Source organism: Cylas formicarius, unplaced genomic scaffold (assembly GCF_029955315.1).
Source record: "Cylas formicarius isolate icCylForm1 unplaced genomic scaffold, icCylForm1.1 PGA_scaffold_2__14_contigs__length_35257938, whole genome shotgun sequence".
In the NCBI taxonomy this organism is placed as follows: Eukaryota; Metazoa; Arthropoda; class Insecta; order Coleoptera; family Brentidae; genus Cylas; species Cylas formicarius.
The window spans coordinates 12,326,323-12,352,257 of NW_026844319.1; the positions used below are offsets into that span (position 1 = coordinate 12,326,323).

Here is a 25,935-nt window from a genome sequence, read left to right on the forward strand (position 1 = left end):
TATTTTATTATGCAAATCATCAAGTTTTGATTGCCAAAAGAAAGTGACAATATCTTTGTGGTTTTTGTCGAGAAGTTGCGAATTAGAGGTTTCTATTTTGGAATAATCTATAAGGGATGTGGTTTTGTGAAGGTATGCGAAGTTGTTGTATTCTTCTGTAACTTCCGCTGTGTCGTCTTCGATATCTGAATTATTAGAATTGTCATCGTGAACGATTTCTTCTTTACTTGTGGATGGTCGGTTGTGAATGTCATCGTTATTAGATGCAAGGATAACAATTTTCTTTTGGAGATCGACACATAGTCACGTATAGTCGTATTCTTCAAGCTTAAGACGCCATCGAGCTAAACGACTACCAGGATCATTTATCGAAAATAGCCAAGTTAAAGGACGATGATCAGTAACGAGAGTAAATTTTCTCCCGAACAGATAAGGGCAGAAGTGTTTAACTGCCCATACTATGGCGAGAAGTTCCCGTTCTATAGTTGAATATTTCGTCTCTGCACTACATAGAGTTCTAGAGGCATATGCTATGGGACGGTCTTTTCCAATTGGACCTTGTGAAAGAACTGCACCAATGGCAAATGCACTGGCATCGGTGGTTAGGACAAAAGTTTCCTCGAAATTTGGATAAATGAGTATTGGGTCACGTATTAGAGCGTTTTTAAGCTCATTAAATGAATTTTTGCATTCTGGATTGAATACGAAGAGTGGGTCTTTTTGGAGAAGTCTAGTTAAAGGTTTTGAAATCTTAGCGAAATTGGGGATAAAACGTCGGTAGGAACCGGCTAAACCAAGGAAGGATTTAATGTCTTTTGGTGATTTTGGTTCTGAAATTTTTTGAATAGCGTCTATTTTCTCAGGGTTGGGTTTGACTCCATCTGGGGTCACCAGATGCCCTAAATAAGCTACTTCCTTTCGAAGAAATTCACACTTGTCAGGTTGGAGTTTGAGGTTTGCACCACGAAGGCGTTTGAAGACATCAGTTAACCTTTGTATATGTTCGTGTATGGTAGCGGAATAAACGATAATATCGTCCATGTAAACGAGACATCGTTCGTTTTGAAGACCTAAGAGAATGTTGTCCATGACACGTTGGAAAGTGGATGGATAATTTTTTAGTCCGAAGGGTAAACGGAGAAATTCAAAATGACCATTTTCAACTGAAAATGCAGTTTTAGCAACGTCCTTGGGATCAATTTGAATTTGGTGAAACCCAGAGGCTAGGTCCAAAGTAGTGAAATATTTACATCTGCCTAACTGGTCTAAGAGATCGGAAATATTGGGAAGAGGGTATTTATCGTCGACAGAGACTTCATTTAGTTTGCGATAGTCGATGACTACGCGCCATTTTTGTTTCATAGAAGCGTCTAATTTTTTTGGGACAACCCAAACAGGGGGAGACCATGGAGAAGTGGAAGGTCGAATGATTCCTTGTTCGAGCATTTTGTTGATTTGTGACTTTACTTCTTGTTTGTGGACATGTGGGTACCTATATGATTTGGTAAAAATCGGTCTGGCGTTGTTCGTTTCAATAGTATGTTTAATTTCATTAGTAAAACTTAAATGATATCCTTCTAAATAGAATATATCAGAAAAATCAAGACATAATTGAGTTATTAATTCTTTTTCTTCTTCGTTTAAATGATCGGTGCGTAACTGGGATTGAATTATACCGCGCCTATCAACAGGTTGAGGATTTAAATTGAAAATATTATTTATTTCTTTTTCGTTAGGATTTGTATTAAAAGGTTCGATAGATAAATTTGAAAAATCTATAGTTTTTGGGATTGTATTAGCGTTAATAACAGTAGTAAAAAATTCACCTTTGTTATTTACTTTAACTAAAGCATTAGGTAACCTAACTTTTTCACATTCTTGAGAGTGGAGAATAGCGTCTGTGTTTGTTAAACTACATTTTAATTTGAAAATTCTTTCGGTCCTAGGTTCGATTGAAATTCGATTTTGAATATTTTGTTCAGGTTTTTTACAAATTTGGGGAAGAACAGATTCGTGTCCTACTTTATGCAAAGGCATTGTTTTGAAATTCGTTATAAGTTTTTTGGACTTTAAATCGATTATACATTGGTAGCGATCAAGAAAATCTAAACCGAGAATTCCGTCAAATTCGATATCAAGATCGTAAAGATAGACTTTATGTTTGTCGTTATCGGTGAATGGAATAAGTGTGGATTCTTTAATAGAAAGTGTTTGATTTGTTATACCTTGGATGGTAATATTTTCCTTAACTCGTGTTCTGTAATTTTCAGCGGTTTCATATTTAAAGATAGAAATACCTGCGCCTGTATCTATTAATATTTTGAATTTTTGCGTAGCGTCAAAAATATAGTATAAATTTTTAGAATTTACCGTAAGAAGAGGGTTTAACAGAAGTTCTGTTCTGGAAAGTTTAGATTGGGATTCATGTTGTCTAAATTCAGGGTTTGAATTTGGGAATTGATTTCGAAAATCGGGTCTGGAGACATTTCGTCTGGTGGGATATCGTAAGGGCTTTCTTGAAAATCCTGCTCTGGTTCGCAGTTTTCTGGATGGTTAGAATAATGATTTTGAAGTTCATTATCTTCTTGAAGAGTGTAATTTTCATGTGAAAATTCCTGGGAATTTCCGGAATAACCGTCGATGTAGATCGGGTTTGAGTTTACATGATGAGTTCGCTGCGGGTTTGGATTCATAAAATGTGGCTTAGGATAAGAGTTTGAAGATTTCATCGGTATTTGATTCGAGTTGTTGCTAATGTTGCTTTGTTGGAACCAATTAGAAGGTCGCTGTGGATATTGCGAAAAATTTGGTTTGACATGCTGATGCGTACTTCTACATTGATTTGAAGTATGGCCAATTTTATTACACAAAGTGCATTTGGGTTGCTGAAGAGGGGTTCTAATATTCGCAGAATGCGATTTAGGAGAATTTAATTTGACAGATTTTTGATTTTCAAAATATGAGAGTTGGAGTTCTCGACGAATCCTTGCTTGGGCTTCTAAAAGTGAAGTGGGATTACTAGCACGAATGAGTTGACCTAATCTAGGTTCTAAGCCTGTAAGAAGTGTATTAAGGGTCATAGTCTCAATTAAAGACATCTGAGCATCCTTTTGCTCTTTGGATCCTAATGTGGTGGATTTTTGAACACATGAATGCATTTTCGCATTTAGGACTTGAAGACGATTGAAAAATGTTAATGCTGATTCATTGGGCAATTGTTTAAGACGTTGAAGGTCATGAATTAGGGAAGGTAAATCTCTAGAATCACCAAAGTGTAGAGTTAATAGTTTCTTTATTTCTAGATACGAATCAGGATTCCTAGAATTAATTAATTGAGCTGCTTTACCGCGGAGCTTATTTTTAATGTGAATCACTAAAAGAATTTTTTGTTGCGTTGTTGCCATATTATAAGCACAATCACACGCGTTTATAAAATTTCCTAAAACGATTTGGTCGCCCTCAAATTCAGGTACGATACAGAAAATTTCCGAAAGTTTATATGGTTCAACTTCCAGCATTGTACTAGGTTTGTCTGATTGAGTTGCCATTATTTTAGGTTTTAAGAAAAAGCAAATAAATTTATAAGAAGTTCAAACACAATTATTTTTTGTTTTAAATATTGCCAAGTTAAACTTGGAGACTAAAATTTAATCAAAATAATTATCGCGGAACGATTCTACGTTGGGAAATTCAATAAATAGGTAATTTTCAACCTTGGGTAATCGAACGTAATAAATTCAACAATGTTGCAAATTAAAAATAAAATTATTCGTAACGATTCTTAACACTTACAGTACTATTTTCATTGCTGCCTTTCGAGACGGTTGATGGGTTTATCCTTGTTCCGGTACGATGGGCTGTCTTCGTTGTTCCCTAGATTTAGGGGTCGGAATCTGCCGCCACTAGTTAGAATACTCGTGTTCTAGCAACGTGAACAGATCCTACTCCGAATTCTTCCCTCTCGAAACGGTGATGGAAGGTTCCTTGTTCCGGCACGACTGGGCTGCGATGGTTCTTCTTTCCGTCTAAGGGATTGGAATCCGCCGTCACTAGTTAGAATACTCGTGTTCTAGCAACGACTGCGCCAATTTTTATATTTCACTTTTCAAAAATAACTTTTTAAAAAATATATTTATTAACCTTAAATTAAAATTAAAATCAAAATGAAATTGGACGTAATAACCTCGTGACGAGAGAATGTTATTAGACCGTTAAAATACAAGTAAAAATGGACATAATAACCTCGTGATCAGAGAATGTTATCAGACCGTTAAAATCAAACTAAAAATGGACATAATAACCTCGTGATGAGAGAATGTTATCAGACCGTTAAAATCAAACTAAAAATGGACATAATAACCTCGTGATGAGAGAATGTTATCAGACAACGTTTTACAATAGAAATTGGTATTTATAATAAATTTATGCTGACGTTGACGGGGTCGACGGCTGCGGATGTTGCGACATATCGTTGACACGACGTTTTGGCAATCGTTGCACTCTTGCAGGTCGGTGGCATTTAACCCATATGGACAATAGGATTTCCGGATATAACATATATATATATATATATATATATATATATATATATATATATATATAAACACATTATTATTGTGAGATACATACGATGATATTGTACTGGTTGCGTTTTGTTTAATTTTTTTTTTCATGTACAAAACTTAACAATAAATCAGTCTTCAATGTGCTAATAGGGCTAATAAATTCAGACATCTAGCTACGCGAGCCCAGAATTTAACTTACAATAACTATAGCAGTAGATAACGCACAGAAATAATTAATGTAATGAAATTAATAAAAAATGAAAGCGAAGTCTTGCTTGCTAATAAGTTATATGTTTATCGATAAAGGTACTTTTTAAATTTCGTCCTCAACACCAGCAACGACTCGGCAGGATCAATTAAAGAAAAATACTTATTATGTAATGATGCAATTTGGTATGAAAAAGACCCTTTAAAATGCTCTTTTCGATGTTGCGGTACGATAAGGGGGTCCCGCCTTCGAAGATTTAAATTATGAACGTGGAAACCATACATCAGTCTAAGACAGGACTATACGAAACTTGTCGATATTATTAAGGCGATTCATAAAAACACTGCTGCAATGATTAAATTGAGATAAAACCAGTATGTCACAAAGCAGTTTCTTAGTGTCTTGTAAGATAGATAGCAAGTAGACTAGTTCAAATTATCACGCGTTCTAATTTGTATAAACAGATGAAAGATGTATTTTTATTTTAGGCTACTTTGGATTTTTTTTATTGTCATAATTTAAAACAAATAAGCGAATGTTTATATTTTAGAAAAAAATATTGCCGGATAATAATATATGGCAATAACCTTCAAGACGTTGAGGTGTAATTGCCGCAAATGATATGAGTGGTAAACCGCATTTACCGACTCATGAATCGGATGCATCAGACACAAGTCGTTACCAACACCGCACGCGGTTTACTTAGCCATTTATTACCGCCTAATGGGGTTCGATTAACCACGTATGTCTTCGTTTTCAGACGCTCCAAAGAAGGCCTATCTCATGATTGACAACAGAATCCTGGATCCCGGCAACCCCTTCATCCCCGTCAAGGAGAACGCCGACTTAACTGTGTCGTGTGTAGTCGACGAGGGCAACCCCAAGCCTTCTCTGACTTGGGAGCTTACATTGGGCTCCTTGGCTTTGCTCGATGCACCTGAAGTGCCCCTAGAGGTACTTAACTTGACGGAGACGGCCGTTGACCAAAAGGTTCGTTCAGTTATATTCCACTTATTCCGATGCTTCAATGGTTTCAATATTGTTGTTACAGGTTGGAGCTCGAAATGACGCTCACTTGGCAAAAGTGCTCAGAGCGCATCACAACGCAACCCTGACATGTTTTGTGAGGCATATAGCGTTGGAGAAACCCCTGAATGTATCAGTGCTGCTCAATGTTCAATGTAAGTTAAATGTTCCTTGGGATTCGTTTTCTTTCAAGGTTAAAATCCATTTTTCATTTTCATGCATATGACACATTGTTTAGATATGTATTAATCAATCAGATAAGAAAAATGAAAATGGGAGAGGGCAGCGCATCAGTTAAGGAAACAATCAATTGCCGCTTAAAGTAGCGCAAGAAAGAAATAAAAAGCCGAAATTCATTTTCCTCGAAAAGAACAATTGCTAAGACTGTGCAAGTATGATGTTTTTGGCTATGGACGCAACCTCTTTTTCGCCAAGATAAGTACGGGCGTTGATATATACAGAGCAATTGAAGCACCTTGTAAATGTATATTTTATTAATATTAAGTTAATGGTAAGTAGCTTATTCGAGGAAGTTTCGAGTAACTGCTGCATCATGTAGTCCAACATTGTCTTACTGTTGTCTACTAACTGCACGTTACGTCTAAAGCAAAAGTGAAGTTCGTGGCTTTTACTATGTCTTTGTCTAGATATTTGCCATTCTTAACACAAAAACCAAAACGCCTCGAGTTTTGCCTCAATGCCAGTTGTAAGTGGCCATGAAAAATGGTTAATGACAATAGCGACCGAGGACAGTTCATGTCCAAATGCCGATCTCTAGGGGAACTAAATCTTAGGAGTCTTTACGATCACCGTTTGTTCTTAACGCCCCAGTATATAGCGACCTCATTTGAAATATTTCAACTTTCCAATAGACTCGGCAAATTTTCCGGTAGTTCATCCCAAATGCAATAAAACTAAATAGCTTTAAGAGACCTAAAAAAGTTAGTAATAAACTTATTTGTAAATAGACTGGAACAAGAATTTTATCATTTACCATACCATTGTAAAAATTTAAAGTTTATTTCCGGAAGGTGTAGACTCATAAAGCGCCATTAGACACACAAATGAACTACAGAGTGACCCAACATACACTTAACCTACTTTCATTATTTGTCGTTGATTTCATTACAAATTCAATCTTTATATCACGTACAGGTAGTGCCGCACGATTTTGAGTCAATTTATGGCTTTTAAATAATATATAGAAAATGGTTTGCTTGAAAGTGCTAGATTTTGCTTTTATTTTTTTTTACACGACGTTGCTTGCTAATGCTACAAGGATTATATACTAGACTACGTGAAGGGTGCAGTTAAGGACATTGATAGAGCTCCCTAGGTGCTGTCTGCATAATTCTTACTATCAATTCAAACATAAGTTTTACTTGATAAGGGGTAGTGATGCATCTCCCCTAAACGTTGTGTAAACAAAAACATAAAGACAATGAAAGTTCGACAATCTCTTCGTATCTCTACTGAAAATGGTATCCTGGGCGGATACTCGTAAAATGGAAAAAGCAAAAAATATTTAGTTTATGAATGGCTTGATGAAACAGTAACTTAGGGTATTTCGTTTTGAGTGTCTTGCTGTGTCTTGCTAGAAATCCTTTCACTTGCGCCCATGATGTTCGTGTAAATCTGCTATAATGTAATGTATCCTACTAAATTATCTTCATATTCAATATTGTGGTCTTGCTTTCTTCAACACGAAGTTGTAGTCTTCGCTGTGCATCGTTATCCACACTACTACTGAATCAGTCGTTTACAGATATTTTATCATTTCCACGTGACACGACTTAAAAGCAGATTAGTAAACCTTCTCTTCAAAATTTCACTTCACTTGCAATATGGACGATTGTTAGTCTGTTTGTTTTATTTTCGTGTAGACGATGACAGACCTCCCGCAAACAGCTTCATCGCTTTCCAAAATTGCTTTACTCTCACGGTTTTCTTAGGCAAAATCAATATTTTTTAAAGTGACCCCTAAAAGTTTTCTGCTGTCATCCTGGTTACTCTCCATTAAAATCTTATTTAGGATGGATTTCATTTTTTTTTAAATAAAGAGAATGAACTTTTCGGGGAATTACAGTTTTAAAGTATACACTTTATGTTTGTGTATTGACTATTGAGAGTTATTGAGAAATATTGGAACATCTTTTCCTTGATGTGAATGTGGCCATTTTAGTACTTATCTTATTAGTACTGCGAACGTTATTGCTTAATAAATATACTTAGAAGGTTTTGAATGCTATGTTCTTAAAATTTTATTCATTTCCGTTTACTGCTGCTAGTCATATATATCAATGAAATTAATACTTCCAATGATCCATTTAAATGCCGTATAAACCTTTGGGAAAAATATTTTATAATTGTGATTATGGATACGGTGACACTTGAACAATTAGCAAATTTGACAATGACGCCTTAAAATTGAACCTTGATAATTTGGTCAATTGGTCAAAACGTATCGATGAATTGCAAGGAAAAATTAGTGCTGGACTGTTCGTTCTACTGCGACTAAGAAGATTGATTGTTGATAAGTACACTTAATTACTTAGAATGAAAGTGAATAGGGCGCACCTAAATGAATCCCTGAGAATTTAAATTTTTATAGGATGTGGAAACAAAGGGAGAACTCAAGAAGAATTTTCTAATTTATTTAACTCAAAATATCCAAAAAGCCCCATTACGAAATGCACAGTAAGTAAACAATAGAGAGAAAACAATACATGTCAAAGAAATTATTTGATCAGATGTTGAATATGCTCATCATTACCTTCTTAACAATATGCTGATCGATTTGAAAACCCTTGCTAAACATTACTCAGGAAGTTTTAGTTAATTTGACCTAATTTCGAATATTTAACCGATCTAAATTTGATGGTTTTTCTTTATTCACGTTTGATTTTACGAAGAAAAAATCGGGCGGAGTAATATCTGAGATCTTGCAGGCCATTCTATTGATTCCCTTCCACCAATCCACTGTTCGTGAAATGCCGCATTGAAATATTAACACGCTTGTCAAGCAAAATGGGTTGGAACACCATCCAATCTGGCACGCCTTATTTCCAATTTAAATACTGGTAGTACCTAGATCAAAATAAAATTTCCGTTTTTTTTTATTATGTCATTTATGTATTGTTAAAATGTATTTAAAAAAATGGTGTTCCATTAAAAAAAAGGACAACAAGTAACTCGGACAAATTCCTGCCCCGACAACTGTAAAGTTTCCATTCTACATTTTATGTTGTACTGATTTCAAAGTTATTTGAAATCTTCTAAATTCCTTCTATATCGGTTGTTGATAAGTGAAACTTGCTGACGTTTCGCTAGTCATCCTGTTTTCTTCAGAGCTTAACTGAAAGCATTCTACGCTACAACCTGCTTATGCAGTCTCCACGTAAATGATGGCACCCCCCTTTTAATTTTTGTACCCTTGTATATATCACAGTGAAATTTGGCACGCACGTATAAAATTAAAATATCTAATTGTTGACATAAAAAAATATCTCAAAATATCAAAATGACAGCAGTATTTTTTTATATAGAAAAGGAAGTCATGTGATACCTCTTTTTAGAAGTCTTTCATGTTCTATTCGTATACTAATTTTGAAACTATTAAATCAGTTTTGCAAGACAATAAAATTACATAAATGCATTTTTAATTAAAATTTAATTTAATACAAATAATAATAATTATTGTAAGCTTCCGAATGTTTAAATGGAATGGTTAAATGATACTTTTTCTAACAGGTGAATTGGAAGACGACGCCCCATTGAATGGCCAGCTCGGTCGCCAGACCTAACACCCCTGAACTTTTTTAGGGATATCTAAAACGTATAAATTTATGCTACCAAATCAAATTCAGTTGAAGACCTGAAAGACAGACTTCAACATTGTTGCAGTATAATTCTCCCAGAAACTTTGCACAATGATAGGAACGAGTTTATTGTCAAAATGCACAAGGTTCTACTTTCCAACGTTTCATAAAATAGTTGATAAAATGTTGAAGCTATTCATAGTTTTAATTTAAGCTACGGTTATGTAACAGAAAAGTAGTAAAACATTTGGAAGCATTCATTTGACTGGCTTGCAAAAACAAACTAATTAAATGCTTTTAAAATTGATATGCGAATAGACGTAAGGTATCACATGGCCCCTCTAGAAATGCTGCTGTCATTTTGATATTTTGAGATATTTTTATAATGTCAAAAATTAGATATTTGAATTATATACTATTATATACCAAATACGTAAATTTTGTTTTAACATATTTCTTAAAAACTTTTGATATGTGGTTAGTAATGTTTTGAATATAACAAAGAACAACAATGGCAAGTGTGGGATTGCTTTCGAACTCATTATCTTTGGAAGGTTGTGGTGAAGTATATTTGGTGCTGAAACGCTTAATATTTCTAATCTGAACTCGGTTGAGATAGCTTTACTTCGCTGTAAGCGGAAGAGTTGTAAGAGGAGAGATGATTTTTGGGCCGGATGGTGATGTAACATTACTTTAAAGTATCAATCTGTACCGCGTAGGTTTTCTATAAACAGAATGACTAGTTAACTCCGATTTTCGATTAATAAGAATATCTAAGAAAAATATCTCAGAGGGATTCTTAACCATGACGTCAAATAAAAAGAATGCCATCAACGTAGCGCAGCCTTTGAAAATGAAATTCGGCAGAATTAATGTTTCTGTCGTTGCATATTATATCTTTTAGCCAATAAAGTGTATTATACAATAATAATAATAATTATTATTATTATTATATTATAAATTTTGCCTCCAAACTTCCTAGTGCAAGCTTGCAATAGGATTCAGGAATATGATATATTCTTTGCATACTAACTAAATATAGTACCTTAACCAAAAATTACTTGCGTAATCCTACATTAAAAATGGGTCAAATATGAAACAAAGTATATTTTCACTTATTGATCACGTTTTTGAGTTATGCCTGAAGTGGACGCTCATTTTATGTTGATTTAGTTTGGAGAAAGTCAGTTAAAGTACCTAAGTTCTAGTATTTTCCCTGCTATGTGTGAAAAATGATTGTATTCTTTTTATACAATGAACGGATGAAACATGAAACAAATCCATTTAGGAATCACGTATGGTGAAATGTATTTTGTGATGGAACGCTCAATATCTGTAATATGGAAATGATTAGAGGGAAGAGCAGATGTGAGGTATTTTCATTCTAGGTTTACTGACTAGGGTTGGGATGGGTGCACTTCGCTGTAAACAGGAGAGTTGATAACCGATTATATTTGGGTCGGATGGTGCTGTAAAAATGCATTAACAGAATGACCCTATGGTAGGTCTGATTTTCTATTAATGAGAATATCTAAGAATGAAAGATTATTGTGAGTTTCTAATTCAATTGTAAAACATATGTTAGGGTGTATGTAGTGTAAATGGCTGAGAAAACCTTGGAAGAATTCTTGACCATGAGGTCAAATCACAATAGCATCATTATCGTAGCGTTTTTATAATTATAAATTATTTTTAAATAAATAGTTTAGGAAAAGTTTCCATATTGTGCTTCGAGGTCTCTGCTAGGCTTAACAAACTGAACTAAATCGAGCCAAGCAAAACTTAAATGAATTTCAAATTATCAGAACAACGATCGTTTGGCTAACCTCCCGAATAACCTGCATTTAAAACAAGTCGGCTAAAAAGTTTCGCAACGGAAACAAAACGTTCGAAACGCATTTGCATCGAATTCGTGGAAAATCGTCGAGCGGCAATAAACTCCTTACATATTCTTATCCATCCGGAAACAAAACCGGCGACGCGGAAAAGTTTAACCGATAAATTACGAGTTTCTGTACTTTCCGGTCTTGCCCGTATTTTCCCGCGCCATCCTTTATTTTCCGTTTGTTTATTTAAAAAGACATTGTTTTACGCCGTTTCTCAAATCAAAAATCTAGGTTAAATCTTTAGATGATATCGCTGGTTTTTTGTTTTAGTAATACGTATGGAAACAATCCCCAATAACAGTAAAGGGGAACGAGCACGGGAAAATTGAGTTGTTTCCGTCTCTATGATAAAACGACGGGACACGTTTTACGACAACTTTTCTAATACGCAGAGGCGACGCGACGTGCACTTTAGATATCGAAGTTTTCCTTCGTAGGAAAACATTAAAGCGCTTCCCCAAGCGAACGTCGCCCGGCCATGTTCTGTCCTCCTCTGCCTAGCGAAAATTTTCTGTTAATTTTTCAACTTCCAGAGAACCCAGGGTTCGTTTAAATTTTAAATTATTGCAGACTAATTTTATTTTATCTAGTTTAATGCCTATTCCCCCCTTCGCGTTTTTGAATTATTTAATATTTCACTAGTTTAATATGCCGGTCCAACAGTCAATAATCCTATAAACCAAGTCAAGAGAAAACAGCCAAATAAATTAGTTCATTTTTTCTTTTATTTATTTATTTATAATTCACAGGCAATACATTTTTTATATTTGCAATGCAAAGAAGTTTAGATTTAAATAAATTATTACTACGAGCTAAAAAAAGTTTATATACGTGTGTTTTAAATAAATTAAAGCTTAAATGAAATATATCTGTATCTATACCGTTTGGAAAAAGACAATTATTATAAGTCCGAGCACATGTTATTTAAGAACCATTAGAAGAGCAACTCGACCTAACTGATCAAAATATCAATCTCCTTCTCACCTGATACCGATTAGTGTTGAAGCTCAAATAATTTGTACAAAAAGAAGAATCCACAAGATTATTTACAACTTTCTAAAGAAAAGCAACGTTATAGTAGTTTCTTCGAGTTTGAAGCGATCTCGTTTTAAAATTTTAAGGTAAACAGGGTTCCAAGCTGGGGACGGTGGTTCTCAAAATGATTGAACATTGTTTGACGATATGAGCCTCAAAGTTTAATTTAGGGTCAAGAACAATTCCTAAGTCTTTTACTTGGTTAACTTTTTTGAACTGTTATTTATATGAAATTCAAAGCATCTAAATTTGAACGAGCCTATTTTTTACTTTAAAATCACCAGCAAAGGAAGCATGAATAGAATTGTGAAAACAAATGCCAAGATCTAAAACAAAAATATTAAAGAGCAAAGAGCCCAAATGAGATTCGGACACACCCGAGGTAACTTTTAGATTTTTTAGCATTGGCAAAAACAAATTAAGTTCTATCTGTAACATAACTCTGCAATAGTCGAAATAGGTTTTACCATCAGAATTGGAAGATGCACTTTATCAAAAGCCTTTGAAAAATCGGTGTACACAGCGCACGTGTCAAATCCATTATGCATGGAAAAATTAATGTCCTGGACGAACGGAATCAAGTTTTTCAACTAAATGTTTTTTTGTGAAAACCATGTTGATCTGGATATATGTCATTTTTTACGAGAAAAAACAATTGTGAATAAATTGCAGTTTCAAAAATTTTGCCAAATTCACATAAGAAATAGAACGATAAATAGAGGCGTCTATAAAATCTCCGGGCCCAAAAGTTGGTAATTATATATCTTAATTCAGGAGAGAAAGGCAAAATAAATTATTTCAATGTTTTATTTATTTATTTATATTTTATAGAATGGCACAATATAGACTTATACTTTTACTTATAAGAGTTATAGAAGTTTAAATACGTTTATTTTAAACAAATTAAATATATCTGCATCTTTACCGTTTTGAAAAACACAATTATTATAAGCCCTGGCACATCTTATTAAACGCGAGTTATAAAAGTAATTTGACATATACCGCTCAGTAGAAAATGTAAAACTCATGTAAAGCTCAACCATCGTCTGTTGCGCAAAACTTATCGATCACACGTTTGTGTATAAACTTTGCACGTCAAAGTTAACAAACTTGTCTGAAAGACATAATCTTACATTTTTTAAAATATCTAACAAATGCAAGGAGTTCTTTACAAATGAAGGAGTTTTTCCCACGGGTGACTACTTAAGCTGCTGAGTGGTGCATTATATTTGTGGTTTTTTGGAAGTTCATGAAGATGTGGTGGTATACCATGATGCGCAAGCGGAATATAGCATCTGTATTTCTGTAGTAACATATCGATAGTTTCTTCCTAGTAGGGTCACTAGAAAGTAGTCTGCATTTTCCCATAGCAACTGTCTCCTCGATTTTGTGGGCGTATTCCTGGACATCCATGACGATTGTGGCGTTTTCCGCTGGGAGAATCTAGATGTTCACGTCGTTTTCTAAGTCTTTGATGGCTGCTTGGTTGCAGTTCACCTATTTCTGGTCTGTCAAGTTGTAACGTCTCTCTGGTGCTTATAATATTTAACATTGCCATCTGTTGAGGGGCATATTTGTTGTTCAGCATTAGTGATTTCTCTGAAGTCACACTCTAATTTTTGCACAAGCTCTTTCGATATTCTGATATAGGTATGTGATCTTCCTCCCATCAACCTCTTTTGAATGTCATTTAAAAGAACCGATTTCTATTATCCATGGTAATTATTTTGCCATAGTGTCAGTGCTTGGTTAGTGTTTTTCAGGACGCGTCGTGTTCTAATTCCTTGTCTGATTCGGGAACTTTGTCACCACTGGTAGTCTCAAATATCTATAGAAACCAATATTATTGACGACGCTCTAGCAGTATATTTTGCATTTAGATGTCAAATTGAAACAAGCGGTTTTTAAAAATTACCTCTAAAAATGGTTTCAAAAATTTCCAACGGAAGTGACGGCACACTCCAAAGTAGAAGGGAGCGACGGAGAAGCATTTCACCGAACAACGTGCTAATAAACGGGCACATAATTGATAAAAATTCAATCGAGAAACCTCTCGTTCCACCAAACACTGCTCCTTTGAGAAGCTTGTTGGAAAACATTTTCGAAGACAAAGAACAACAGTATCAATCGGCAGGAACGCCAATGGATGCAATCGAGAGCGTTCAGAAATTTATTTATGAAATATCGAATGCCAAAAATATCCAAACTGATAAAAGGTTTGAATTGGCTTGCAAGAATAGCGAAGAACGACTAAAGAACTTGAAAAACACTATGGCTACAATTGATGAGGCTTCAAAAAGCAGAATAATAGACACTTTACTGACATTTTTTAGACAAGAGCTCATTAACATTTTTAACAAAGAAAACGACATAGTAGGGACTCAAAAATCAGATGAAGCTGAAGAAGCCGGAAGCAAATACAAAAATTTTTGTTCGCGGCTTATTAAAGAACACTCCGTCATCTCAAACGAGAAGAAAGACAATTTAAATGCAATTCAGAAAAGACTAGATAATGTTTTGGTTGATTCAGGAGTAAACCCAATACCTTCCATAACGACAGCGTATCCCCAAAATTCAAGTGATAGTCGAATTAAAGAGAGCCACGAAATATCAAACTACAGACGGAAACCCGTTTCATCATCAAGTGACCCAAAGTATCATCAAAACTCCAGATTTTCGCCTGGGGCACTGAAGTTATTAGAAGAATATAGGACTCGCAACCGACAGAATATTCACCTTCCTAAAAGATTTGATGAAAAAGGCGAACAAACAACGCTTTCTTTTAAACAGAAAAGTGTGTTAGCAGCCAGAGACAAATCTGTGAAAGTAGTAAAACCTTACAAATATCATCACGCCAAATTATGGGAAAGCAAATCGGATATTCACCATTCTTGGGGGCGATTATTCAATGAAGTCGAGTTGAATAGATCAAAAAGCGACACGGATATTAAGCAAAAATATAGAGAACATCATTTGGATAATTCAAGAAAAAAAAGCAGAGAAAGTTCGATAATAAAATTGGCCAGAAAAGCGTCCCCACAATTGATAGATGCTAGAAAACGCGGATTGTTGAAACCGAAGCACATGATCAAATATCTTGGCGAGGGACTTAAAAGAGGAGACTCCGAATATCACGAGAGCAAGATATTATACCGCAAGTCTTTGGACGGAATTGGTGCTACATCTTCCATAGTGATTCCCGAAATTGATCCAAAAAACGTCTCTAACTTCAATATTAATTATCTTCATACGTTGAGAGTTCAACGAGTGCCAACAGAAAATTACGTCGAAGTGAACACCGATCCCAGCTATACAGAACAAGAGTATCTCATGTGGCTCAAAAATAATAATTTGCTAAAAAGTTCGAATTTAACAAAGTCCATAGAATCATCTAAAATGCGGTCGGCTTATGATGAAACACAGAATACTCCCTCCCCAGCCTCTAACGTCTGTTTTCCAGCGTTGCCGATTGATACCCTGTGCCGAACGTTCTTGTGTGAATATGTGGTAGTGGGAGAATTTGTGGATTTTCTAAGGTCGTTCAGTACTAAAACGCACTCCGTAAGCATTCTGGATAGGTGTTTCCAAGTATTGTTGTTGGTGGGCTTGTATGCAATCCTGAGTTACTTTAAAGCAATGTTTTCGTTAAATTACATATATAAATGAAACTTCTTGGTCTATTTTTTAGCTTAGCTCTAAAGCATACTCTAGCTTGGAGTACGCAAACTCCATTCTGGGTTGCCATTCAAATCCATGGGTATATACAAACCAAACGAAAAAAAGTATAGAGACGCTGAAAGCCGGATAGCAACTTCGAAATCCTAAATGGAAAACCCAATTTTGGGTTACAAAATTTAGAATTTACCAATCTAAATACGCAATTTTTATGAATTTATGATTTCAAAAATAATGTAAAGCATTGAAAAAACGCATACGAAATTAGAAATATTTGAACATTTTCTATAGACCGCAACATACTTTTTAATTCACATTCCTTATAAAAGTAAAGTGCAATTTAAGATAATATTGATCTATATCATGCGGATCAAGATGGTAAAAAACTTCAAAACCAGCCCGTGCAAGGAAAACAGTTACTTATCATACAGGGTATCTGATAAGTCTATCACAGCAGAGCATTTTTAGACTTCTAAGACAATTTCATTGAAAGTTCTGTTTTTTTATTTCCCCATATTTAATCGAAGTTGTTGTAAAATATATTTGAACGGTGCGATATTATTTTTGACTGGTGATAAACAGAAACAAAAAAAAACGATACTTTCGAAATTGATACTTAAAATCAAAGCTACAAAATTTGGTTAGTTTTGGTTTAATTTATTTAGACACTCTGGAACAAGCCATTGGTCGTATCAAAAAATTAGGAATGCTATAAGCGTTTTTATCTGCTCATAGGAATTTTTGGGTCAATAAATCAAAGTGGTTTGAAGTGCAAAATATATAAATTCATTCTACTGTATAATTGAAACTCTATAAATTATAAATACATACCTATTAAATTAAATTAGTCAACAGTATAGCACTATCATCCAAGGATATAATTAATCGGTTTACGTTGTCCCAAGTTTTTTTTTATAAATAATCTCTACTTCAAATACATGATTAACACGGTCTCTCCAACTGCACTCACACTGAGTTTAAATCACATCAATTACATGAGCGGACATATTTAGGTTAATATTATTGCTTCTAACAATGTGTTTTAATTGGGCCCATATCGTTTATATAGAACTCATATACAAGTGATAACGTGGTAATCTAAGGGGTATGTTACCGGATTTTTTGATGACCTTGTATACGAAATAAGTATTATCAAACGTTTTGGTTTAAAAAAAAATATTTAGTTGTTTTTTGTAATAGTATCTTCAAAATAAAAATTATATTATGCTGCCTGATGGAGTATTTGGAAGTAGAGAATTTTGTACCCTATTTTCAAAAAGTTCACTTGTCATTTCTGTTGGTAGTGTTAATATTTTTACTGACAGTAGCAAATTGTTTGCTTCAACCTTCCCTCGAGCCACAGTGTAAAATGGATATTTTTTTCTCCTCTACTCAACTAACCAAGTCTTATCGGTTTTCTACAGCGAAATTGGTGCAAATGATTTACATATTTTTGCCCAGATTTCACCAATAGTTGAACCTCTTTAACACACGGCTGCTTGTCAATATTTTTAAACCTAATTCTGTTTTTGTGTAGAAATGTCTTACGCAAGTAAGCGGACATATTTATATATGAGTTTCAAGAATGTTGTAGTAAACGTTGAGTGACATCTTCTAAAACATTTTTTTTCATTTATATACGTACAAACAGCATGAGATATTAAGATAAATTATATAAATCTTACCTTCATATAGTCGTAAAACGATTCCGTTACAGCACATATTTAAGTGACATTTTCTTTATTGGTTCGTTACTGTTCTCAATTACCACCCACGGTCTGCTCATAACAAATAATAACTGGATTTCTAAGTTGTCCACACTACTAAAGTAAAAATACCTCCCTGTATTGATAAAAGCTTGTAAGTCAGCTTTTTTTTTTGATTTATTTATCGCGTGCTGGACTATACACACTAGAAAGAAATTATCGAATTGTGTTGACCACGATTTACTTACTAATCTAACTGTTATGGAGTTGACAATATTACGTTTTAAAATGTAATTCTGAGGCTTCAATCGGGGTTTTCATAGAAATGTTATGAAGCGTGAAAGCTCTGTCAGGCCTCAACAATTTTTAAAAATCTCAAACTTTAATATTTTTAAGGTAAGCCTAATTATTCAAAAAAATAATTATGAAGTCAGATCTGAAGGATAAATTTTATTCCTGTAGTTATTTTTAGAAACAAATATATGCTATTAAATCTGAAATCGTATAAAATGCTAAATTAAACATATTAAACAAGTGGTATTCAGTAAAAAAATATGTTCGCCTGAAACATTTTAATTTTAATTCTACTAAAAAATTGTGCAAGAGTGTACTTTCTCCTTTGTAATAAGTTAAAAGACAGCGGAGACACTGGTCGTTGAATGGAAAAAATGGAAACTTTCAGGTCCCTAGTTTGCTGGTGTAGTCATAAAGGACCTCATGTCGTATTAAGTGTGGTACGCAGATAATTGGTGGGTTTGGCATATTTGAGGACTTTTCATTATAAGATTGTTTTTTCTTAGATGATTTACCATATTTTGTTGTATGCTTTAGCTCGATTCTTCGGTTTATGCTCGGAACTGTGGGGTTCATAAGAGAGTGTAAACCGTTTCCTAAAAAGTTTGAATTTTGTTCTCGCAATCTCGCTCTGACGTTAAAGTTAATTATTTACACAAAACTAAAAGTCATTAAAAATTGTAGAAGTAGACAGCAATATTTCATTTAAAATAGGTGTTGGCTACCTTATTGTGGGTCAAACTTTAATGTGCAAATACGTTCGCAGACCGCGTTTAAAAGCAGTGCTCATAATTTTTATCGATAAATATCAAACACGAAATAATACGACAAAATGAACTTCAACTTATAGTTGTTTGCATAATAATCTGAGTTATTTTATATAATTTTTTGAAAGTACATACTTTCAAGGCGGATGTTGTATAGTATTTGTATATTAATTTACCCAGAGACAGAAACCATAGTGATCGCCGTTTGACGTACGAGTAAAAACGGCCTATCTTCCCAACAAATTTGTGTATTATTTGAATATAAATAATTAACACTATACAGTCCACTTCGCATCAATTCTTCAAGACCACTGTGCCAACACCTTTTGAACCTCATTAAAAATATCCTCTCCTGTAGTGATTCGTTAAAGCGGCTGTAAAGCAAGAAATTCCCCATTAACAGTGAACTCTGGAACAAATATAGATAAAAATAAATGAAAAAAAAATTAGTAAGCGCTCAAGATACACGCGAATTCACAAAGCAAATTGACGGCACTAGCAATTCGCTAGGATATCGAAGTTATTAACTCGGTAGCCCAAATAGAACTGAACTATAGGCAAAATGAAGGAATAATCTGGAAACGTCTAGTGTAGAACAAATGAGAAATAGTTTATCAAAGAAACTTCCACAGGCTACTCTAATACATTTTACAAAACTTCTGGATTCCTCCTGCGTCGGCTTTTGCTGATTCGAATTTGCTGACGTTTCGCCAGTCATCCTGTTGGCTTCTTCAGAGCTGGACTGAAACTGGCTAGCATTTTACTCTGTACCTGCTTATATATTGTTTGAGGCAGCGGAGCTAAATGAGGCGCATAAACAGTCTCGGATGACTGATTCCCATATTGGTGACTGGTAGACACCTGAGTCACGGTTAAGATTGTTAAGTTGTTTATAGATTTCTATAGACTCTCGGATTTTTTATTGGTAGAAGAATTGACTACATGCAAGAATCTTAGTTTTATCGAATAAAATTTTATGTCCGCTTTCGTGATTTGGTTCGGCAACAACTGATGAATTTATTTGTCTTAGTCGTAAAGCTAAGTCGTGTTCTTTGAGCCTAGTTGATATTTTTCATGTTGCGAAGACTGGTGATAGTGGAAAACCCTGTTGCCGATGTTTGTTCAAAAATTTGACCGTTATAAGAAAAATATGTTCCAGACAAGCATTTTTCGATTAAGGTGAGAAGGTTTGGTTCTAGATTCTCGGTTTTTAAAATATATCTGAAATGATGTTGAGAGTTTCATGAATAGGAATAGGAAATAGGAATGAGAAATAGTAAACTTTTGCTGCGCTTCCTCGCAGCTTGCTCGCTAACTTGTTTCCGTGATTATTAGTGTGTAATATAGTGTGTCTCACTTAAGAAATGTACACCCTTGTGAAAGCTTTGTTTATGGATCGATTTTAATTTTTGTTGTTGTATGGATCTCTGAAAAATGCAGTAAAACCTTGTTTTGCTTGTTGCTTCAACTTCCAGTCTCGGCCAACTGGGACTATTTAACAAAAGAGAGAGAAAAGAGAAGTACAATTAGGAATAAAAAAAAATTGGCAACGAATTCTTATTCACGAGTACTTAAAACATACTTATACTAATTATTATAACGTTTCAATACATGGTATTTTGAAATGTCATTTGCGCCCCGCTTAAGGCTGTACATCGTAGTAAAATCTTTGATTACGGTTTGATTTTGATATTTTCTTTTATTTGATAGATCTCTCAAAAACGCTCTAAAACCTTATGTTTTTTTTACATCAACGTAAAATCATCGTCAAATATCGAGAAGGACTATTAGGTATTTCTTTAAGAATAAAGTGTCAACGAATTCTTAATTAATACTTCTTTTTTGTTGGACAGATCTTACTAAAAATAAATGAAACGATTTTTTCATATAGTATCGACTGACACAGTTTTTTCAAGCGGAAATTCGAGAAGTACTTTTAGAGATTTTTTCAAATTGAAAATGAGAACAGATTCGTGTTCACGACTACCTAAAACTAGCTAGACCAATGACCAAAGTTTATGTTTTATAAAATAAATATTGTAAACCTTATATATATATATATATATATATATATATATATATATATATATATATATATATATATATATATATATATATATATATATATATATATATATATATATATATATATATATATATATAAAAAATGTTAAAACGGGCCGAGGGTTATCCACAAGTGATTTCATGAATACGGAGTTGCTTTCTAATACAGCGGACTAATTTACCTCTCCGGAAAATTAGTTTCTAACTGCTTGACAAAATTCTGACCATTAACGTTTCACGGAAACGGAATTAATTAAGGAAATTAAAGTTGTCTTCGGAATTTAGTCAGGATATTGCGAAATCGGCGTTTCGATATATGCGCCGAAAACACAAAACTCCGGGTCGGGTTGCTAAATTGCCTCTTATAGAATCGGTCCGATTGTTGGGCTTATCGTAGTTCTAGCGCAGATTGCAAGTTTCGAAATGGCGTCATGTAAAGCTCGATTTTCTCCGGGGCTCTCGAGCTGCGCCCTTATTCACGGCACAGTGGGGATAATTACACAGATGTACAAAATCAAACTTTTTTACGGATGTTTTTATTTTGAAAACTGAATTTATATAATTTGGGTAGGCTGATTTCAAAAATTCAATTTATTTGGATCACGTAACGTTTTTTTTGCGAATATTAAAAGAAAAAAAATATATTTCTAACATAATTTATTTTTTTATTGAGTAAAAAATTTGAATAAAAAAAAGAAAAGAAAAACTTTACTCAGAATTTTTTAAGTGAAATCTTCGTTCTTCTGCAAGAAGTCTGCGTTGTCCGGACATTCGGCTCTGTGTTTTTAAGGGCATATCCCGTTTTAACATCCAGCAGCAGTCCGCCATCATCGTTATGATCCATCAGCCTTGCTATCCCCATTCCATTTCCTTAATGTCCTTGTGAAACCTCTTTCCCTGTTCTTCGCTAGCTGTTCCAGAAAATGCACTTTCAACATAACATATTTTGAACAATACTTTCGTAGCTTTCATCCTTCAAGTTCCCAAGAAACTATTCAATCACTTCTATAAATGAAACCCAAGCATTTTTTCAACATTGGTCATTGTGTTTTAAAAATCCTTGTGTTTGCATAAAGTTGTTATCTGCGACACAACAAAATATTCTTTTATCTTGACATCAGATATGGCTGGATATTTCTCTCATAAATATTTGACACAGTGCATTTTTGTGTAGGGCTTTAACAAACTGCTTCATAAAGCCCAGTTCGATATAAAGGGGCAGCAGTAAAACTTTTTTCGGGTCAACTAAGCTATGTCTTAATACATTTTGTTGGGGCTTGTTCTAAAGGGCCATTCTGTTTGAGTCCAATGTCTATCTCTTGCCCAACTATCCTACTCACAAATAAAGCATGGAAATTTTGTATAACCCCCCTGATGTCCTAGGAGAATACACAGCACTTTAAGGTGACCACAAAGTATCCACTGATGTTCGTGGTAGTTTATTGTCTTCAAAAGAAGAAGTTCTAAATTTTAATACTTTTCTTGTGCATGTGCAACGGGAACCGTGCCCAGTGCTTTATCATTGTGCAATAAAACGCCTTTTAAACTACGCTTACTTAAGTCAATAAACAGCCGCCATTCTTTTTTTATATAAGGCACATTTCCTAATTTTGAAACTAAGTCAGGAATATTGTCGCAAAACACTAGCGATCCTTTCTGAGTAAAATATTGACATAACTCGTTTTCGTGATCCCGGTAAAAGCTTGATGTGACGCCCGGTGCCAGTAAATGCCCATCACGAAATCTGGACGCTAACAATTCAGATGCATCTTTTGAAAAGTGCAAATCTCTAATTAAATCGTTTAATTTGCTCTGGTTGAAAACTTCAGCTTCTCTGAAATCTGGTGTAAAATCTGAGTGATCTGGGTCGGAATAGGTCCCTCTGATTCTGGCGATATGACGTTTTCTAATTCTTTTGAGGCGATAGGTATCGGTACATCTGGTCCTTGAGGAACTGGTCGAATATCAGAGTCAAGATTGGGATACACAATTTGTTTCTTATTTTTCCTCTTGAATCCTTGAATATTTGAATATACCATAGGAACACAAAAGCTTTTAAACATTTCTTCCTACCTTTATAACAGTTTCTTAATGCTTCAACGCAAACGGAACCAACAGTATGAGGAGCCCAGGACTTGTCTTCGTCGCCAATTTTTACACCAAAATAAGCGTTGTATACATTTGTCAAAAAAGAGGTTATAGTTTTCCTTTGCTTTACTACGACATGACTACCACAGATATGACAAAAGTTATTTGGATTTCTCACACAATGTTTTCTTTCCATGTTTCTACTCTCTAGAACACCAGAAATATGCAACAACGAAGACAAAAGCCGTGAGCACAGTAGCCCGAAGACCAATACAACCAAACTGCGCATAAGCAGGTTACAACGCTTTATTCACGCTTCTGCGTCAATTTTGTGCTTTCAGAGAAATCTAGTATTATCCATTGTAAATCACATTTAATTTCATAAAAATCATGCCTAACAGGGAACAAACATATTCAGGTCATAAAATAACATTTTTAAGTTAAATTAAGTAAGTGTTTTTTTTGGAAAAAAGGCCCCAAAAATATGTACAATTAAGCAAACAGCTTTCAAGCATCAAAATCACTTTAGACCTGGCAAATGGCAAACCGGGGTCATGAATTCGTTAATTCAAGTAATATGCCAATGTAAATAAAAATGTAAATTTTATAGTAAGTGAAAAAATAATTTTTCCTTAAAGTAATTTAATAATACCAGTTTTCTGTCTAAAATCATGTTTATGTAAAAGAAATATTGATATATTTTTTTTAATTATTGGACTAAGGCAGGCAAGAATCAAAATTTATTGTTATTATTACTAAAATAAAACATTATTAAAAATGAAAACTTAATCATGTTAATGATTAAGTTTTCTCGCTCTCGCTACTGTTTTCACAGAAAACAGTAGCGATCCTTTGTGTGAAGATAAAAATACCTTGATTTAGTGGTCCCTAATTTCTTTCTTTTTCATTTTTGCGCGTAGTCTTTTTTCTCCCTGTGTTCTTTCTATGAAAAGTTTTGTGTTCGGTATTCTACACAAATGTCACACTCGTCCTTTTTGGGACTGAAAAAGGATAAATTTATTTCTTCAAATATGGATTTAAACAGCGTAAATCGAGCTGATTATTCTGTTTTTCCATCTTTTAGCCAAAACTTTTTGTAAATGTTGCTCAATTCCAGCGTGGTTCTAAATATACTAGAGAAAAATATTTCCGACAATATGGAGATTCTAGCTTTTCCAAGCTGTTGAAAAATTCTATAACCATTTCCTTTTTTCATCGTTTCCTTATAGTGTTCACATCGTCACTGGCATTCGGTCGTTGTTGAATCAGGAATAGCACTTAACCAATAAGTAATAGTTATCGTAGAGACAGCAAGCGTGTTATAGAAAATTGTCTTGTGCGCCTTTCGTTCTTCTTGTATAAAAATAACATTTAAAGCTTGGTTTTTTAAACATTTCCTTCACAACACAAACGTCTACTTTTTAGTTCTCTTTTACTTTTAGGGACAATAAAGTTACTATTCTTTGTTCCAATATATGACGCCTCTTCTGGCCTCTTCTTTTTGTTAATATTGCATTCCCAATCTTGACTGTCGCTCAATCTATTTTTCTTTCTTACTTAACGTCTATTTCCAAAGCATTTATATGATTGTTGTTCTCCAAAGCATAATCTTTAATTACACTTTCTAATTTCCCTTCATTCGTTTTTGTAATGGTGTTAATTTTTTCGAAAGTCATATCGACTATGTTTAAAGTTTCTAGGTCTACGAAGTTTTCTAAATTCTCAATGTTATTCAATCCTATGATTTCGGTAACAAAATATTCATTTTCGCTTAAGTTGGGGTTAATATTTTTTCATATATCTTTTCAGAAACGTTATATTCTGGGCCTAATACACTCTAGTTTTAAATTATCTAAAGTAATCTAAAGTAACACTGTAAATTTAAATAGAAATTAGGAATATCGCTTAAAACAACTTTGGCTTGTATGTAACCTTTGCTGGGCTTAGTATTTTATAACTTTTTGAACTTTTGTTCATTCTGCGAAACAATATTACCATTATTGAAACAACATATTAGCGCCTGAATGACTGGTATTTGAGAGAGGTTCCTGAAAATGATTAAGTTTTGAAAAAAATAGCAAAAAATAAATTAATTTTGCAAAAAGTAAATGCGTGCACGATAATAATGGAAAGTGTGCTCAAGGAATCCGAAAAATGTAGTGAAAATTGTTTGTTTCCTTCTGACATAAATCCAACATAAGTAAATATTTTATTATTATGTTATATACCTATTTTTAATGCCTTGCGATTTATTTTAACTTTGTAAAATATATTCGTTTATTTTGAACACCCCATATATATTTTACGTCATCTTCTAGTAACGCTGATATCAAATATCAGTGAGTCTAGCTTTAAAACTCACTGTGTGCTATCGTAATTCTTTTCCAAGTGTGAATACTATAATTTTTTTAGAAAAATTAAAAAATCAGAAAAACTACTATACAAAATGTTTAAATTGTACATCCTAACCATCTTTATAATTTTTGTATTTAAAGTCTGTTCATAGATATAAGAAAGTGACTAACTGATACGAATTAAGGAAAGACTCGGGCAAGCTGTAAGAATGAAATATGGCCGAACAGGTCCGTACTTTGCCTAGAATTTAATTATTTGGGGTTTTGTTAGAAACGATACTAAACAATATTTATTTATTTATATTTCTATTACCTACTTAAATTACTTAAAATTATTCACATAATTTATTAGTATCACTATCGCAATCATCGCCTTTTCTAATTATTATTTGTTCTATATTATTTGCAATATGGATATACGAATGTTCTGCTTTTTCTATATGTTTAAC

General features: G+C 33.9%; 1 protein-coding gene across 2 annotated transcripts in view; it reads left to right on the forward strand.

Annotated features, from left to right (window-relative positions):
* LOC132697908 (hemicentin-1) overlaps positions 1 to 25,935 on the forward strand; it is a 732,356-nt gene that overhangs the window by 513,428 nt on the left and 192,993 nt on the right. For both annotated transcript variants that reach the window (XM_060663662.1, XM_060663663.1), the window contains exons 5-6: positions 5,534 to 5,763; positions 5,825 to 5,954. In XM_060663662.1, the coding sequence (XP_060519645.1) occupies positions 5,534 to 5,763; positions 5,825 to 5,954 (360 nt within the window). The remainder of the gene's footprint in view (positions 1 to 5,533; positions 5,764 to 5,824; positions 5,955 to 25,935) is intronic.